The 19,127-nt window shown below is 32.3% G+C and overlaps 3 protein-coding genes and 1 non-coding gene across 4 annotated transcripts; 3 read left to right on the top strand and 1 right to left on the bottom strand.

Annotated features, from left to right (window-relative positions):
* The first annotated feature begins 1,410 nt into the window (after window positions 1-1,410).
* Window positions 1,411-3,191, top strand: LOC108467117 (HVA22-like protein c). The gene is made up of 5 exons (XM_017767636.2): window positions 1,411-1,723; window positions 1,824-1,850; window positions 1,961-2,083; window positions 2,190-2,436; window positions 2,964-3,191. Exons 1-5 carry the CDS (start codon window positions 1,668-1,670, stop codon window positions 3,030-3,032), a joined length of 522 nt encoding a protein of 173 aa, XP_017623125.1. The 5' UTR covers window positions 1,411-1,667; the 3' UTR covers window positions 3,033-3,191.
* Window positions 3,192-4,778: 1,587 nt separating this feature from the next.
* Window positions 4,779-4,851, top strand: TRNAA-AGC (transfer RNA alanine (anticodon AGC)). The gene has a single exon. It is a non-coding gene; the product is annotated as a tRNA-Ala (tRNA).
* Window positions 4,852-10,155: 5,304 nt separating this feature from the next.
* On the top strand, window positions 10,156-15,365 carry LOC108467115 (PH, RCC1 and FYVE domains-containing protein 1). The gene is made up of 9 exons (XM_017767634.2): window positions 10,156-10,717; window positions 10,836-10,922; window positions 11,063-11,152; window positions 11,233-11,313; window positions 11,438-11,599; window positions 11,697-13,775; window positions 14,119-14,265; window positions 14,358-14,650; window positions 14,981-15,365. The coding sequence occupies exons 1-9, from the start codon at window positions 10,670-10,672 to the stop codon at window positions 15,072-15,074; spliced, it is 3,081 nt and encodes a 1,026-aa protein (XP_017623123.1). The 5' UTR covers window positions 10,156-10,669; the 3' UTR covers window positions 15,075-15,365.
* On the bottom strand, window positions 15,356-17,452 carry LOC108467116 (pentatricopeptide repeat-containing protein At1g26900, mitochondrial). The gene has a single exon (XM_017767635.2). The coding sequence runs from the start codon at window positions 17,344-17,346 to the stop codon at window positions 15,607-15,609; it is 1,740 nt and encodes a 579-aa protein (XP_017623124.1). The 5' UTR covers window positions 17,347-17,452; the 3' UTR covers window positions 15,356-15,606.
* Window positions 17,453-19,127: the final 1,675 nt, after the last annotated feature.

The raw sequence follows: 19,127 nt of genomic DNA, 5'->3' as shown, positions 1-19,127 counted from the left end.
TATGCCAATATTTTACACAATTTAACACTTTTTTGTATTCCTATTGGAGTTATATTGTTTTGAATAATTTCATTATAGAATTTGATCATATCTGTTCTTTTTGACAAAATACTTAGAACTACCCGTAGCCCCTCCTAACCCATAAATAGGAGGATAATGCGTTTCAACGCACTCGAACCCATGTCCTTCTATATTGGCAACAATGTTTATGCCAATCGAACTAAGACTTAATCGACCTGTTTGAATAATATTTAAAGCATTGTATAATCAATTTATATGTTATGAATATGTCATAAATCGATTTTTTATGTTTTATTTTTATCTTATATATGAGGCTGAAACTGAAAGGTGCATGGGCCCCCCCCCTAAAATGGAAAATTTTCATTTAGGCCCTTTAGATTTTTTAAAATTTTAAATTAGTAAAGGTAAAATTGCACTTTGGCCACCCTAAAATTATAAAAATTCAATTTAATTCTTTAAAATTATAAATATATAGACTATAAAAATTAAAATTTCCTTCACCCCCAAATTTTTTTTTTGGCTTACCGCTTATATAATATATTTTTATTTATAACAACAATTATAAAGTAAGAAATACACTCTTTATTAAATTAGTTTTCTATAACATCCTCTTATCTTAAATTTTAGTAAAATTATTCTACTCTATGTGAAATAAAAATAATAAATTTTAGTTAATATATTTATTTAAATTTTATATAAAAATATATTAATCATATTTTATTAAATTAAAATATTTTTAATTAATAGAATTACATTTATAAATTTTATATAAAAGATACTATCTAAATCTCACTAATTAATATTATTATTAATATATTATAGTTTTCAATTTGAAATTTTAAAATTCAAATATAACCTAAATCTCAAATGTTTATTATAGGTGTCTCAAGTGTTGTTATAGGTGTATAACAACCACCGCTTTATAGCATTCATAAATTTAACAGACAAATGATGTTGTTATAGAGAGAATTGATTATAATTACATATTAAAAGTATTTTGAAATTATATTATTTATTTTAAAAGTATATAAAACTCATATATTGTTATATTCAATGGTTAGATTATCCACTCAAGTCTGAAATTCTATCTACGGTTACTCGTTATAATCGACTGACACTGACATAATTAGAGGATATGACAAAAATATTAATCTCAAAAGATGGGTTTGATAAAAAATTAAATCGGTTCAAAATATAAACCTAATATAAATATTAGATTCGAATAAGATTAATAATGGTAAATGAATTTGGTAAGAATTATTTTCTTTTAAGGAGTTGTAGGAATTATTCATTGATTCTAACCTCGGTGAAGCTTGCATGTAACATTATAAACATTTGTATTTATAACAGGATCTAAAAAACAATGTCTGAGACCACTAAAAAGAAGGAATTCGGTGCCTCTTTTCTCGTGCAGCATAAGATTCTCGAGGGAAAAATCTGTTGTATTTCTTTCAAAATCAGAGGGGGAAAAAAGGGCCCTTTACCCCACGGTTCCACTGTTAATCTTTCTCCACTTTCAAACCTTTCACATTATCCCCTCCAAAACGCTTTTTACAAAGGAAACCCCAAAAATATACCTATCACCAAAAAGTGAAATCCAATTCTCCTCCAAAGCAACGCGAAAACAGGGACTTAGTGAGTGAGTGATGGGTTCCCAGAACTTTCTTCAAGTTGTTGCCAAGAACTTTGATGTTCTTGCTCTGTATGTCTCTCTTTTTAACAAAGATTCTTTCATTTTTGCTACTTTGGGTGTTCTTTTTTCTTCTTAACTGAGCTTTGCTTGTTTTGTTCTGGTTTTACAGGCCTTTAGTCACTCTTGTTTACCCTCTGTAAGTAGGGTTTTTTTCCCCTTTCTTTTGAACCACCTTAAAACCATTGGTTATGGTTTACATGTTCTAAACGCTACCAAGGTTTGTCGTGTTTTTTCGGTTTTTGGCAGATACGCTTCAATCAAGGCTATAGAAACGAGGTCTAACAACGATGATCAACAATGGCTGACGTATTGGGTCCTTTACTCTTTGATTACACTTTTCGAACTTACTTTTGCCAAAGTCCTCGAATGGTAACCTCACCTGCTACTACTGTTTTTCTTTTTCTTTTCTTTTCCTTTTTTTTTTTTAAAAAAAAAACGTCAATGGGGTGTGTTAATGTTTTGAAACCCTGTGCAGGTTCCCGATTTGGCCATATGCAAAGCTGATATTTACATGCTGGTTGGTGCTTCCTCAGTTCAATGGGGCAAAATACGTATATCGTCACTTCATAAGACCATTTTACATGAACCCGCAACGTGCCACCACCATTTGGTATGTCCCCCGCAAGAAGAGTATTTTTAGCCAGCAAGATGACATTCTAACTGCTGCCGAGAAGTACATTGAAGAGCATGGCACTCACGAATTTGAAAGGCTTATAACCAAGGTACATACATTTTGTATTTTTTAATTTCAGATCTAACCTTTTTACTTATTTTTGTAATTTTATTATTGGGTCCAAATTATTTTTCAAATTGATTTAAGCATTCAACTGATGTATAAAGTTATTATTGGCCCAACATTGTTACTTGACTATATTTTCATGTCTCTAACCTTGGGAGGGTAAAACTAGAAAATTGCTTTAAGAAGGGCTTGAAATTAGTTATAAATTGTGATATATTATTATTATTATTATTATAATTTCACAAATTTTAGAAACACTAAATGAGAAATTTGCCATTTTAAAAAGGGGTCAAGGCCTTGCTCCTTTTGTCTACTCCCTACTTTATCACCTTAACAACAACAATATGGATCTGGACCTCCGAATAATATTAAAAATAAATAAATAATGTCAAATTAATGTATACAAATTAAAATCCATATTCAGCATAATAAAGGGACTTACAACATTAATTAGATTTTGTTATTATTTGGTTATGAAACAAGGTAGAAATTATAGAAACGTATTTGCAGGCTGAGAAAGAAGAAAGAATCCGACGCGGCAACAACTACATGATCTTTGATGATGATTATATATATTGACTTGTTTTGTAAACTAGCAACTTTCTTTGTTGTAAGAAATGCTATTTAATGATGTATCATCTTGGCTTTAATTATCATATGTGCTTCTTCTTATGTTATTTTTCCTTTTGTTCAAACATTTCAGAGCACTATTTAAAAGTTAATATTTTATAACAATAATATTGTATTAATGCTACTAGTGTAATCACATGACAAAATAGACATAGTTAGTACAATCAAAAATGAAATCTTTTCAAAATAAGGAGAAAGTTTTCTTTCTTTTTGCTAGTGAATAAAAAAGAAATGGATTTAGATAAAATCCTTGATGTAGGCATACACAATTTGCTTTTATTAATTTTAGTGCTACAAATAATACTATACACTAATAAATTTTAAAGCAACCAATTTTTTATTTGTAATATAATGCTATTCCTACCGAATGCAACTTCTTTTTAAGATTATAATTACACAATTTTCATAACTAATCCAAATTACAATAAATATATTCTACTTTAAGAGATAATTCAAATTCAAATATTGAATATTGAATACAAAATTAAATTTTGGAGATGATATTATTGTGAGAGATAATAAAAATCTTGAAATTTTTATCTTTGTGAATTGTAAAATGAACATAAAAGATACTTTTATCACGCAAAAATATATATAATGTTCTTCACTAATGGAAAATGATTGTATGAAACAGTGACGCCATGTCATCTATATCCCTTTCCAATAGTTTTATGCCACATCAGTATTCTTATCCTGAATTTCAAGATTTTATCTTGAAAAAAACCAAATCCAAATTAAAATATTGAAATTCAGGATAAGAATACTGATGTGGCATAAAACTATTGGAAAGTGATACAGATGACATGACGTCACTGTTTCATACAATCATTTCTCCTTCACTAATAATGATTCATATTACGACACATTATTAAAAAAATATAAGTGAGTATAGTTTTAATATAATTGAATTATCCGTCTAACCCCAAAGACTTGTTGAAAATATGATGGAGTTTAGACAAAAAGAAAAAATCAAAAAATAGACTTGGGTATATATATAATTTAACCCTAAACCCACATATTATCTAACCCTGAAACCTAATTTCCACCTGAACTAATTTTCAATTCCGTCTTTTCTCATTTGTTGCTGTCACTCAATTGCTTGAAAGTTGAAGCTTCCTCGAGTCCTCTTAGTATTTTATTTCTTTTTTGCTCATCTGTTATTTGTTGGATTAATCTGCATTCTTTTGAAATCTCGATTTTTATGCATGCAGGATACATATACAATATTAATTGGATTTTTATGCATTGGTTTTTTTTTTTTTTTTTTAAACTTGGAATGGCTTAGGCAGTATCTATGAATAAAATTATTTAATTCTAAATTTGTCATGTCAGCCCGGGCCTAGAGAGAAATAGCGTCTAAAAATCTCTTATTTAGGTCTAGCCTGACTAATTCACATCAAATGCATTAAATATAAATTCATAAACGTGTCTGATTGATTCCCTTCTATTTCCACTTTATATTAAGATGCTTGACAAATTAATCATGTATATAATTTGATTTCTTTTTAAATTTTAGAAAATATGAATTTATATTAATGTATAATTCTATATGCAATTGGTGAGCCAATTAATAATATTTTATGCACTATCGCATCCAACATATATTATACGTTTCGACGTATCACATCTAATGATACATATTGGCACAAAATCTGTATGGGCTAAATATAAATAAGAAAGAGCCCAGACGTAGAAGGGGATGTAGCTCAGATGGTAGAGCGCTCGCTTAGCATGCGAGAGGTACAGGGATCGATACCCCGCATCTCCATTTTATTGATTTCGTTACATTTTTCACATTAGGGCTTGGGTATTACTTTGGACAAATTTTCTCTATTCCTTGCCCACTTAAACTGACTTTGGCCCACCAATTTTTAGGAGAATAATTTTTTAGTATGTTTTTATATATAAAGGTGAAAGTAGAGATTGGTTCAAACTAGAGGTGTGCATGGGCCGGGCGGCTCGGCCCGGCCCGAAGACCCTCCCGAAAAATGGGAGGGTTTGGGTAAAAATATAGGCTCGAAAAATGGGCTTGGACAAAAAACGAGGCCCGTTTAGAAAATGGGCCAGGCCTCGGGTAAGATTTTTTAGCCTGGCCCTACCAGATTTTAATATTAAATTATTTTTAAAAATTTTTATTTTTAATTTTAAGTAACTTTAGTATTTTACTTTACTCTTTTGTTATTTTTAATGTTATTTTAATATTGTAAAACTTTTGTTATTAATATAATTTAGTTCTTAATTTAATTTTAATTTGTTTCAATTTTTCAATTTTAATATAATTACTTTTTATTTTATTTTTAATTTATGTATTATTTTAAGAATTATTTTAGTCTTATTTTTATTTGTTTTTGTTTTAATATTTGTTTTATGTTTTAAATGTATTTGATTTATTATATTTTAAAGTTTTTTATTTAATAAAAAAAAGCAAAAAAAATTTAATATGGCCGGGCCGGGCTCGGGCCTACCATTTTTTTCCCGGGCCGGACTTGGACAAATTTCTAGGCCCATATTTCGGGCCGGGCCCGGGCCCGGGCCTTGAAAACAAGCCGAATTTTTTTATGGGCCCGACCCGGCCCATGCACACCTCTAGTTCAAACTGCAAATTATTCCACTATTATTAAATACATAGATTTAATTTTTGTATTAGTAAAATAATTAAGTATGATTAGATTTTAATAGAATTAATTTTACTTTTTTAAAATGAGATGATTTTTTTTATTCTAACTCCAAATAAAAAGATTTCATTTACAGAACTATATAATAAGCTTTAATTTTATTGCTTTTTTTTAAATGGTAAATGGTACTTTTTTGTCCATTAAATGCTAACTCTATTAAAATTTGGTCTTATTCGATTCTTTTAACCGTACAAAAATTAAATTGAACAAATCCTTACAATAAAGGGACTTGCTATGCCTTTTCACCTTTATATAAATTTGTTGATACTGATGTTCAACAAGGAGGAGATAATAAGGAGACAGTGGTGGTGACTATAAGGTCGGTTCACCTATGCCAAATGGATAGTTGAAGGAGCTAAAAGTGAAGAAAGAGATAGGAGAGGAGAAGGTCAAGTAAAGGCTTAAGTGAGAAGAAAGAAAAAAGATCATTCATACATCATGTAGTGGGGTATATATAGGAGAAGTTCCCTTTGTTTGGTAGTGCAATGTCATCGACAATATAGGTGGTAGGTTGCCTGAATGGTCAGCTAGGTAGGAAGTAGGCCCGTTATATATCAATTGTCGTAAAGTATCGTATTATGTAGTTTTGCTCTGACATTCTCTTTATTAAGATAGTACAAGGTTATTATGCCTTGGTAGTCCTCTAGTAGTCCCTTTTGGTGGATAGGAACAAGTGGTCACTACTAAGGGTATAAGAAAAATGATCATTCGCAAGTGCCTTCTATATCACTTCTCGTGCTATCACGTGTCTAAACCAAAATAAAAGTATAATAAAATTAAATATTTTATTTAAGGTTATTTAGAGTTAACTTTAGCCTGTGTTTAACCGTTAAAACTTAACCCAAATATATGTTTTATATAAATTAAATACTTTCTTCAAAATCATCTAGAGATGGAGGGAATCCAAACTCAACTCGAATGCTGTGTATAAATAAAAGAAGTCTCTCCAAAGCCTTATTAAATCTAATAGTAAATGACTTGGTGGTTCGATTTTTTATTGACATCATGTGTTGGATTTATAGCTAAACAAGACTTCTGTTTTTACCAGTAATAGAAAAAGAAAAAAATAAAATAAAATAAAAATCGTTGTTTGGGGTAAATATTTCTAAAGTGAGTTCTTTTTCTTTATTGAAAAATGAAAAAGTAGAATTATACTGTCTTCTTTTTTGACTTAAAGTATGGACAAATGGCTACCAATGTCAACTTACTCAAATAAGCTTTTTATTATTATTTTTATCTCAACACAAAAATTATTACATCAACAATCAATTTTTTTTTTTTTTTTTTTGTTTTAGTTGTTGATTTCAAATGGGTCATCGAAATCCATGGGAGTACATTAAATTTTAACCAACCAACTCATAAGCTGTCTTAACATATTTCATACAACAAAATGGGAATTGCCTCCAAATTTAATCATTGTTAGTTTTATTTGTTTTAGAGCAAATAATAACCAACTTTTAGTCACATTAATTAAGGTGTTGATTGCCGAAGTTAAATTTTTTTGATTGAAAATAAGTTATATATTTTTATAATAGTAAAATATAATTTTATCATTTTAATAGACTATATTTTTATAATTTTAAAGGATTAAATCAAATTTTTATATTTTTGATAAGGTCAAAGTACAATTTTACCATTGTTAATTTAAAATTTTATAAATTATAAAAAATAAATGAAAAATTTTTCATTTTAAGAGTCTAGGCACCTGTTAGCCTCCTTCGCTCCGCTACTGAAGGTGATTTTGATAGACCGAAAAAACTATATGTATATGCATTATCTATTAAACTTATTTTTGGTGAAATTTGTAGAAATCATGATAATAATAATCTTTGGTTTTTTTTTAAATGTCACTATTATAAATATAAGGGTAAATTGTGACCAAGGTAATTAAATTATTAGTAAGTTTATGTTTTGGCCACTCAACTTTAAAAAGTTAGAAAATGAGCATTGAATTATTTGAAAGTTTTTATTTAAGTCACTAGGATGTTAAGTTTTATTTTTTAAAGTCTAGCTAGCAAGCTTCAAGCAATAGTTTGACGATCAGTACGATGGATCAATACCCATCAACGGGTAGAAGAACATACTTTAGATTCAAGTAGATTTAAGTTGATTTGACGATCAGTTTCGAAGATCAAAGAAAAAAGTTGTTTGGATTTTAGTTTGTAGATTCGTTAAGTTTAAAATTATTTCATTAAAGAAAAATTCAACTGTAATAAAGAAAGGGAAGAAGAGCTTTCCATTAGTTCAAGTGGTGTAAATAGAGAAGACCATACAATAACGATTTTAATAGCCTAATGACTTAAACATAAACTTTCAAATAGTTCAATAATTGTTTTATAACTTTTGAATTATGAGACTAAACATAAATTTACTAATATTTTAATAACCTTAAATACAATTTATCCTAAATATAATATAAATATATGATCCAACAATTACAACATAATATGCATACTTCCTCAAAAGAAAAAAAAACATAATATGCATACGAATTTGATGAGAATAAAGGCTACACATCATAATTACAAATAATAGAACTGGAAAGAATAGACTAGCAATCTTCAATTATTGTTTATAAACGATCATTTATTCTAAATTTAAAAAGAAAAGAAAATGAGAAACATTAATAATGTTCAAGTTGGTAGGAAAAAAAGATAGATCTCGACTTTATATGTTAATTTTAATTTATTGTGTAGTGTGATATAAGAGTTGTGATTTTGGTTTAATTATACTTATAAATTTATTTTATTTTAATTTATTTGTGTACATTTAAAATAATAAATACATCTAATTAATTTTCATATTGGATAAATGTAATTGTTTGTATATATAAACATCAATTGTATTATATTTATAAAAGTATTAGTTGTATGTGAAAATTAAATCAAATCAAGATTTTATGTATGCAGTTATATAAAATTGAACTTCCTGTATAACATCAAATGTTAGACAAAAGTTTATGTGTAGTTTTGGAATTTATCTGAATGAAAAATAAATATTAAAAAAGAAAGATTAGGGTTAATGGCACCTCACATCCTCAATTTATAGACTAGATTTTAAATTGGTTCATAAACTTCAAAACCTTCCAATTAAGTCTTGAAAGTATCAGTTTTGTATCAATTAGGCCATTTTATCGTCACACTAACAATTAGTTTAAAGATTAAATGTCAAATCCAATCTAACGTGGAGTATATTTAAAACACATCAATCAAATTTTAGCATGCTCAAAGAAAAGAAAAAAAGAATAAACCTTTCTAAATTTTATTGACATTATATGTCTTTTAAAATGTTAGATTCACCATGCACAAAAAAAAAAAATGTTAGATTCAAGTCTATACGATAAGTGCACGTGTTTATAATTTGATCAATGTGTTTTAAATATGTTCTATGTCAGATTTAAATTAGCATATAATGCCTAAATTGATGGCTAGACCAATGGAAAAACTTAATTGATATAGTATTGATATTATAATAACTCAATTATATAATGTTTGAAGTTTAAAGATTAAAGGTTAAATCAATAAAAGGTAAAAAAAAAAAAAAAAGCCAAATTTACCAAAGAAAATATTTTTATTCGCATTAACACAAAGTATGCAACTTTTAATCATGATCAATTATATGCCACCAAATCAAATTCCAAGTAAAAAGGTAGAAAAAGGATATAAGGTAGCACATGGTGCTACTCGGTCGAATGGGGTAAGATAAATTTAGGTTTTGTGTAAAAATATTTAGGTTTAAATTTGAGTTTATTTTGTAAAAATATTTAAATTTATTTTTTATTAAAAATATTTTATTTAAATTTAATTATAAAACGGGTTGTGGCGGTCAAGTAATAAAAATTTTTACTCATGATACATGATATTATAAGGTTAATTGTACTTAGATGTTTCCAAATTAATTGATGTTTAAACTTTAAAATATTTTGATTAAATTCTCAAGTGTTAGAACTGCATCAATTAGGTTTTTTTTTTTTGTCAACCAACCCATCAACTTAGATTTTAAATGGTATTTGATTGGATGTGGAGAATATTTAAAATATGTGAATCAAATTTTAGATACATGTTTATGGTAGTTGGATACAATTTCATTAAAATTTAGTAAGATTATATATATTTTTTAAAAAATTCCAACACATTAGATCCAAAATGCATCTAAATTTTGATTAAAACTGTTTTAATATGCTTTGAGTTAGGTTTGGACTAATATGAAAATTGGGACGAATTTAAAAGAAGTGCTATGGTTTAGGTATGTTTGGTAGAATTAAGCCATTATAACATAACGAACCAAGTTGCGGGAACTGAAAAAGAAAAGAAAAAACCAAAAAACGGATTAAACAAACAATCGCTATCACGTATGGATTTTTCAGTTGCTGAAGTGTGGCGTTAAGAAGCGGCTCAAAAAACGAAACTTTACATAGACAAACAGAGAAACTGATACCAAAAAAGAAATTCCCAACTTTTATCTTTTTTATAATTCCCCCATTCAAAATGAGAAATTTATATATATTAAAAAAACAAGTCCTTGAAATTCTAAAAAGATCCCATATTTTTCCTTTTTTCTTTTTTCTTACAGCTGTGGGAATTATCTGTTGGAGCTCAAAATTTGTTGAAAAAAAGGAAAAAGACGGGGTAAAATTTTGGCTCAGTTTCTGGGTTTTAAAGTAAAATTACATTGGCATTGTGGGGATTGAAGCTCTTTTTCAGATGTAGAAGAAATGAGGAGTCTGTTGCTATGTTTTGGAAATAACAGTGTGGAATTTGAGCTGTTTTCGAGAGCTGGAGTTATCGAATTTAGCGGTTTTCTGTTTGTAAAAATTACAGAGACGGTAGCTTGGTGAAGTGATGGTGTGTTTCATGGAGCTAAGTTGGGAAATAATAAAGGTGGATTGGTGGTCTAATGGCTGAACCTTGAATGGCTGATTCACAGAGAAATGGTCTCTTTGAGAGGGATGTCAATCAGGTTCCATTTTCCTTCTTCTTCTTCCATATTTTGACATTCTTTTTTCTTTCGTAGTCTTGGGGATTAATAAAGATAACACCTTTTTTTTTTTTTTGGGGGGTTTGGTCTCATTTTGCAGGCCATTACAGCGCTAAAGAAAGGAACGTGCTTGCTCAAGTATGGACGTAGAGGGAAGCCCAAGTTCTGCCCTTTCCATCTCTCCAATGTATGTTACATTCCATTGTTCATTTCATTTCTGGCTTTGTTGATTGAAGGTTTTTTTTTTTTTTTGCATTAAATCATTTGTAAAATGAACATGAACATCTTGAGATTGTGTTTTATTTTCGGTTTTACCCCTTTTTCCAGGATGAGTCTAAATTGATATGGTACTCTGGGAAAGAAGAGAAACAACTTAAGCTTAGTCAAGTTTCAAGAATCATTCCTGGGCAGCGTACTGTGAGTTTTCTACTGTTTGTTGCTCTTTGATTCCCAAAGCTTTCATACCCATAATGTATCTTTGTTCTTTTGGTTTGCAGGCAGTTTTTCATCGATATCCTCAGCCGGAAAAGGAGTATCAGTCCTTTTCATTGATATGCAATGACAGGTCCTTGGATTTGGTGAGTGAATGTTTATGGATGTCTTTATAGCAGACAAAGTTGTTAAATGCATTAAAATGTACCTATCCTATCCTACTATGGTGTATGCATATTTTGACTTCGTACCATCTTTTACCATGTACAGATATGTAAAGATAAGGATGAGGCCGAAGTCTGGTTTGTTGGTCTTAAGGCATTGATTTCTCATGGTACCTGTCGCAAATGGAAGATCGAAGTAGGAAGTGATACTGCATCAGTAGATACTCCTAGATCACACAACAGGAGAACTTCTCCGAATTCACATTTTGTAAGTTGTAATACCTGTCTGTTTTGCATTTTATGAAAAAGCACAGTAACCTTTGGTTCTTAGTTGTTTTTTTTAAACCCGTTTCTCATTATTACAGGATCGAGGAGATGCGCAAGGAATTCAAGTGCCTTATGAGGCACACACTAGATTGGGAAAGGCATTTGCTGACATAATTACACATGCTGCTTCAGCCAAAACTTCCAATCAAGTAGATTCAGTTGAGTTTGGCTTATTATCAACTGGTTCTGTCGAAAACTTAAATGGTCGAAGTTCGGGGGCTGATGCAATTAGAGTTAGTTTATCAAGTGCTGTAAGTTCATCAAGCCATGGTTCTTGTCATGAAGACAATGATGCCTTGGTCGATATTTTCATATGGGGACAAGGTATTGGTGGCGGAATACAGGGGGGCAGTGGGGATAAAATTGGCAGTTCTTTCAATACAAAGATGGATGCACTTCTTCCAAAGGTATTGGAATCAAAAATGGTTGTAGACGCAGATAATATTGCTTGTGGAAGTAGGCATGCAGCTATAGTAACAAGGCAGGGTGAGATTTTCAGTTGGGGGGAAGAATCAGGGGGCAGGCTTGGGCATGGTGTGGAAGCTGATGTCCCCCACCCTAAGCTCATAGATACTCTTCGAGGTATGAATTTTGAATCAGTAGCATGCGGTGAGTATCATACTTGTGCTATTACAGTCTCTGGGGATCTTTATACATGGGGTGATGGAACACACAATTCTGGTCTGCTTGGGCATGGAAGTGAAGTAGGTCACTGGATCCCCAAAAGGGTAAGTTACTTGGATGGCATGCATGTGTCCTATGTCTCATGTGGACCTTGGCATACAGCTCTGGTGACATCTGGTGGTCAGTTGTTCACATTTGGAGATGGATCTTTTGGAGCACTAGGACATGGAGATCGTAATAGCACAACTATTCCACAGGAAGTGGAGGCTTTGAGTGGATTACGGACAACAAGGGTTGCCTGTGGTGCTTGGCACACTGCTGCAATTGTTGAGGTTGTGACTGAATCATCTGGTAATGGATCTCCTGTTAGCTCTTCTTCAACAAAGCTGTTTACATGGGGGGATGGAAATAAAGGCCAACTCGGGCATGGCGATAAAGAACCTAGACTCTGCCCCCAAAGTGTAGGTGCTCTATTTGATGACAACATCAGCCAGGTTGTATGTGGACATGATCTCACAGTTGCTCTTACAACCTCAGGACAAGTGTATACAATGGGGAGTTCAGCTTATGGTCAATTGGGGAGTCCTACAACTGATGGCAAGGTTCCAACCCGGGTTGAAGGTAAAATAACAGATAGCATTGTTGAAGAAATTGCATGCGGATCGTATCATGTTGCTATTTTGAATTCAAAAAAAGAGGTTTATACTTGGGGAAAGGGCACAAATGGGCAACTAGGACATGGAGATACTGATGACAGAAATACACCAACCCTTGTTAATTTCCTGAAAGATAAGCAAGTTAAGAGTGTAGTTTGTGGTTCAAACTTTTCTACAGTTGTATGCCTTCATAAATGGATATCTAGTGCTGATCATTCTATGTGCTCTGGTTGTCGAAATCCGTTTGGTTTCAGAAGAAAGCGTCACAACTGTTATAATTGTGGACTATTCTTTTGCAAAGCATGCACTATGAGGAAATCTCTAAAGGCTTCATTGGCTCCAACTATTAACAAACCATATAGAGTGTGTGATGATTGTTTTGCTAAATTGAAAAAAGGTGCAGACCCTGTTTCTAATGCCTGGACTCCTAAAGTCCGAAATGGAATCTTTCCTCGTAAATCCAATGAGAGTATAGATAAAGATGTTTTAGCTCCCAGGTCACATACACAACTCTCCAGACTGTCTGCTGCTGGCTTGTGTAATCAGTCTGAAAGTGGGAACTGCAAGCATGAACTGAAACTAGACTTACAAAATCGGACCCTTTTCCCAGCTCAGAACGGAAATTTTCATCTCGGAGGATTTTATACACCAAAGCTATCGCTTTCTCCAGTTGGAGATTCTAAGAAAAATTTACCAGTTTCAGTTTCTAGAAAGACATCTCGAGCAGCCTCTCCTGCTTCAGGAAAGTCGAGCACTCGATCTTCAACTGTAACTTTCGATGATTCAAAGCAAATGAATGACGGTCTCAACCAAGAGATCATAACTTTAAGGGCACAGGTAAACTGTTGAGCTTATTTTGAAATTACTACTTTGTTACTTCGTTTAGGCTTTGGCATTTGGAGCAATGAGAACGCATTCGAGAACTCATCTGTTTTATTTAGAAGTTGCTTCAGTATAACTTTAACAGAAAGGCAGATGATGCTGATGGAAGAGACTAATCTGTAAATACCTATGTTACTTCCGCTGAAGGCAGCATATGACGATGATGTGAAATTTCATTGAGACTTGTTTCTCTTTATCTCTCCATTGCTGTTGAATTTTGATTATATTTAACTGCTTTAGTTATCTAAATTGAAAGGGATGATGAGAAGATACTAAATGTGCTGGACATTCCTTGCAGGTCGAAGATCTTACATGCAAATCCCAACATCTTGAAGCTGAGCTTGAAAATACGTCAAGGAGATTAAAGGAGGTCACTGCAATAGCAGAAAATGAAGCTGAAAAATACAAAGCAGCGGAAGAAGCTATTAGGTCTCTTACTGCTCAGGTTTGGAGGAAGATTGCTATTTCTTGTTCTGCAACTGCAAGCCCCTAACTTTATTAGTTTCTGATATTGTTTATGCCCAACTGATCTTGCAGTTGGAGGAGGTGGCTAACAGACTTCCAACATGCCATAATGCCGGCAATACCAGTCCTACGGCCAAACACAGTTCAGATATTGAACATGTGTTCTCCAGTTGCAGCCATGCAAGCAGCATGATGTCGTCTGCACCAAGTAACAATAAGTGCAATGCAAACAACCTATCCACATCTCACGGAACCAAAGTACAAACTAAAAAGTCAGAGACGGTAATACACAATGAGCCAGGAGTGTACATAACTTTATCACCCTTGCCCAGTGGAAGTAATGCACTCAAGCGTGTCCGCTTTAGGTATGTATTCATGATCCTCTATTTGAAGTCAACACAATTGAACCATTACTAAACCTTCTAGTACAACCACACTTAAATATGCATTTTGCTTCAGTAATCTCACACCCATTCATTGTGCTGACAATTGTGGTATTTCATTTTTCTTTTGGGTAATGATCAAGTTATGGCTGTTGCCTTATTAATATCATCGACAAACAAGCTTAAATTGAAGTAAAAAGTTGTCATTAAGTTCCAAAAGCATTTATATATACAAGGTTGTCATGCAGTATTCAAGGTATAAATTTGAAACTTTGGTCTAATTACTGAACGATTTTATGCTCTTTTCTGCAGTCGGAAGCATTTCACAGAAGAACAAGCAGAAAAATGGTGGGCTGAAAATGGGGCTAAAGTATGTGAACGGCATAATATCATTCGTGCATATTAGTTTTGGAGCTTGAATGCTGTCGGTTTCTCTTGAAGAAGACTGGCTTGTGTATAAGAAATTTGCAGGTAGAGTGAGAAATATATATTAAGAATGTAGGCAAGAAAGTGAAAGGATTTAAGAATTGCATTGTGAGGATTGAGGAATCCCTAGTAACTTTTGCTGCTTTTTTTTTCTTTGTTTTTCTTGGATTCTAAGGTTTCTAATAGATATTTTCTTTGGAGCGTTTTGTTACCTTTTTTTGTACACAAAGTGAAAAAAAAAAAAATCAGAGAAGCTCTACATTTCTTTCAATTATGAACTCCATCTTATAAGCCCTTCAATTGATTATATCTCTAATCTCTAAACAAGTGGAATTCATATGGGAATAAACATAGGATAAAGAACCTTTCAAGCATCTAAAAGAAGCTGCATTTTCCTGCAATGCACTTGATCCTATATCTATTTGAAAATAAATAAATAAATGGAGGGAAAAAGAAAAAACTGATCTTGTTAGACATACCGAGTAATCTGCAGGTTGATTGTGTGAAGTTTGTTAGGAATTATGATCAAACCCTTCATTTTCCATCTCAATTATGCTATATCCAGCTTCCTTAAGCATCTTATCTTCCTTTCCAACTGACCTAATCCCAGCCCTTTTGAGCATTTCTTTTTCCATTGCCTGCATCCTGGTTTGATCCTGCAACCTTCCAGCAATAGCATATGTACTAGAAAGAAGGATTGAATCTGTTGGAAGTTGATTATAAGATCCCACCAATATGCCCTTCACACATTCCCCCAACTCAACGTTCCCGTATACTCGGCAAGCTGAAAGCAGTGCACGCCATGCAGTAGCATCGCCTTTAATGGGCAAGCTTTTGATTAAATCATGTGCTTCTTCTAGCAATCCAGCACGGCCAAAAAGATCAATGATACATCCATAGTGTTCGACTTTCGGCAAGATACCATATTGAATCATCTTCTCAAAGCAACTTGTCCCCTCTGTGATTAGCCCTCCATGACTGCAGGCACTCAAAACTGTTAAGAAAGTGACTTCATTAGGTCTAAAGCCTTCTTCCTCCATTTGATAAAATAACCTAATGGCATCTTGGGTAAAACCATGCACTCCGTAACCTGAAATCATCGCAGTCCAACATTTTACATCTTTGCTCTCCATCCTATGAAACACATCAACGGCCTTGTTTAAAACACCACACTTTGCATACATATTGACGAGAGCCGTCCCGATAACCGCATCCAGTGGTATTCCTTCCTCTTCCACATAATCACCTATGCAAAGTCCTATATTTATAGCTCCGGAGGCAGCACAAGCTGAAAGCAAAGATACCAATGTAGTCGAATTAGGCTTTACTTGCATAACTTTCATGAGACGTAGTAAAGCTAAAGACTCTTCAAGCAGGCCATTTTCAGCATACTTGCTGATCATACAATTCCAGAGTACAACATCCTTTGCTACAACCTCATCGAAAGCCCTACGCCCTAAATAAACATTCCCAGTTTTCGCATACATATCGATTAAAGCAGATACCAGATTTGAATCAAAACAAAACCCAAGTTTCAAACAATGCCCGTGAATTGACTCTCCCCCAAGTGAATCCCGTACTTCACCCATAGCCAATAGAACAGTCAAAAACGTAGTGACACTCATTGTCAAACAATTCCAACGCATTTGTCTGAACAAACCTATGACAGTATCAGGTTTAGAAACATCAAGATACCCACCCATCAGAGTGTTCCACGAAACGACATCGTTCCTTTCAGGACTTTCATCGAACAAGTTATGAGCATCAAACATTCTTCCACAAACACTGTAAACACGCAAAAGGGTATTCTTAACATTGATGAAAAACAAATGCCCAGATCTCAAAGCCAACCCGTGAATCATTTGACCGTTAAAAATTGCCAATTCACGGCCACATGCTTTAAGCGTAGTAATGAAAGAGAACTGATCGAGAAAAATCCCATCTTTAGCCCTCAAGTTATTGAAAACACTAAAAGCTTGTTTTGGGTTATTGCTAATGGAAAAGCCTCTAAGGATGCAATTGTACATGAAGAGATTTGGGTTGTCAATTTGCTTGAAGACGGAGGCTGCATATTTTATATCTTGCAGTGAAGAAGAAAGAAGAAGCTTGCTTATAATGAAAGGGTCATTATCAAGTCCAGTTTTAATGATACAGCCATGAATTTGAGAGATTTCAGTAATTTGCTTGCATGATTTTAATATGGAAACGATGGTTGAAGGATGTGGGCCAAAGTTTGAAGGTTTGAATAGCATCGGCTAAGTTCGTTAGACAGTTTTTTTTTTTTTTTTTTCGCACGACAGGTTCACTGCTTCAGGGTTCTTTGGCAGACAACTTTTCCACAGTTACCATGTTACGGTGTTGTTGACTTGCATTCATGAGCTGGGCTTAGGCCCAAGCCCAAGTCCAAGCTTGGCCATCTTAGCTGACAATCGATTGGTTTATCAGTGCAAACGAGAGATTGGTTTGTCGGCATAAACAACTAATCTCTGGTAACAAAGTGGCAACTCATTTGAAATTACTTCCTTAACTAATAAACAACTTTATAACTGAATGTCCAATCTTTAACTTACCGATAACATTAAAAACTAGAAAGACCTAATTCTAACTAATAAACTTATCTCGACGTGATTCATTAAGCTATATCACACGTCCGCACCACATAATCATAAACTATACAATTTATGTCGTTTGTCACTAGTATTAGAATGAAAAAAATAATTATAGATTTATTTAGTCTAATTGATAAAAAAATCATTCTAAGTATCAAATACTAGCCAATATTTAATAAATTCAAACACTTGTAATTAGAACTAAATATATGTGAATATTAAAGAACAATAAAGGATTAAAGCCCAAATTAATTCTCATGAATTTATTGAATCAAACTTTTAATTAACCTTCAACTAGAAAAGGGAGTTTAGGAAGTCATATAGTTGGGAAAATGCAATAAACAAGAAGATACTACAAAGTAAGAAAAACTAGCAAAAACCCTAACTCCCTCTAAAAATATAATATTTATATTGTCTAATTAACCTAAGCTAAGTTATAGAAGCTTGCTTGGGATCATAAAACTCTTAAAAGACCAAAATACCCTCTAAACTTGATTAAAATGTGGAGGATTTCATTAAGACAGTAGAGCCTATGTTGGGGAGCCAAGGGTATGATGCAGGGGCGCATGGGATACAAAGAGGGGGGCTCGACTGGTCGCACGCTGGGGCGTCGATGTGTGGTGTTGGAGTGTCGATTCTTGCGTGATGGGGTGCCATGCTCGGTCAGGGGCATTAGGCTCACTCGAGTCACTTGGTTTCAGCTACGCCTCATCCCATTTGACTCGTATCCTCATTTTAGCTTCCAATAAACTTCAAATCTAAGCCTCAAGTTTTTATAAACCTGGTTGAAGGCTATAATTAAATATCAACTATTGAAATCTTATAAAAATAAAAGCATAATTAACTAGAAAGACAATTAAACATAAAAAAGACACGAAACATGTACAATGATAAGTGATATTTCATTTAAAAATCGAACAAAATGTTAAACATAAGAGTGTTAAATATATGAAATATGAACATTCGTTGTTACCAATTTGAAAGATTGAGTCTTTGGAATGCGAATACTTTTTGGAAGCAGTTTGCAATGGAACAAAACAACAAGATTGATATTTTTGAAATTTTGCATACTAAGTTTACACACATTCATTAAACACAATAAAGAATTTTAAGTTAGTCCCAGCATATATGGAACAAAAAATGAAGTTTCTTTATTTTATGTACTAATATAATCTTTCCTAATTTTCATTTATTTCCAATAACATCTTTATTTGAAAATTTTTGGTAGTTTCAAAAATAAAACAATTAAGTCCCTTCATCATAAACGCATTCAAAATTGAAATTTGCATTAATAAAGGACTTACTTTTAGAAAAAGTGTGATAAAAATGTTGTAGAAAAATGTAGTTTGTTAATGTTTAGTATTCTTTAGAAAGTAAAAAATTATTAAGTTATGTAATTTTAAATAATTTAATATAATGATAAA

Source organism: Gossypium arboreum, chromosome 13, assembly GCF_025698485.1.
Source record: "Gossypium arboreum isolate Shixiya-1 chromosome 13, ASM2569848v2, whole genome shotgun sequence".
Taxonomy (NCBI): Eukaryota; Viridiplantae; Streptophyta; class Magnoliopsida; order Malvales; family Malvaceae; genus Gossypium; species Gossypium arboreum.
The sequence above is the reverse complement of the archived record's forward strand: the minus strand, read 5'-3'. Positions and strand labels throughout refer to the sequence as shown.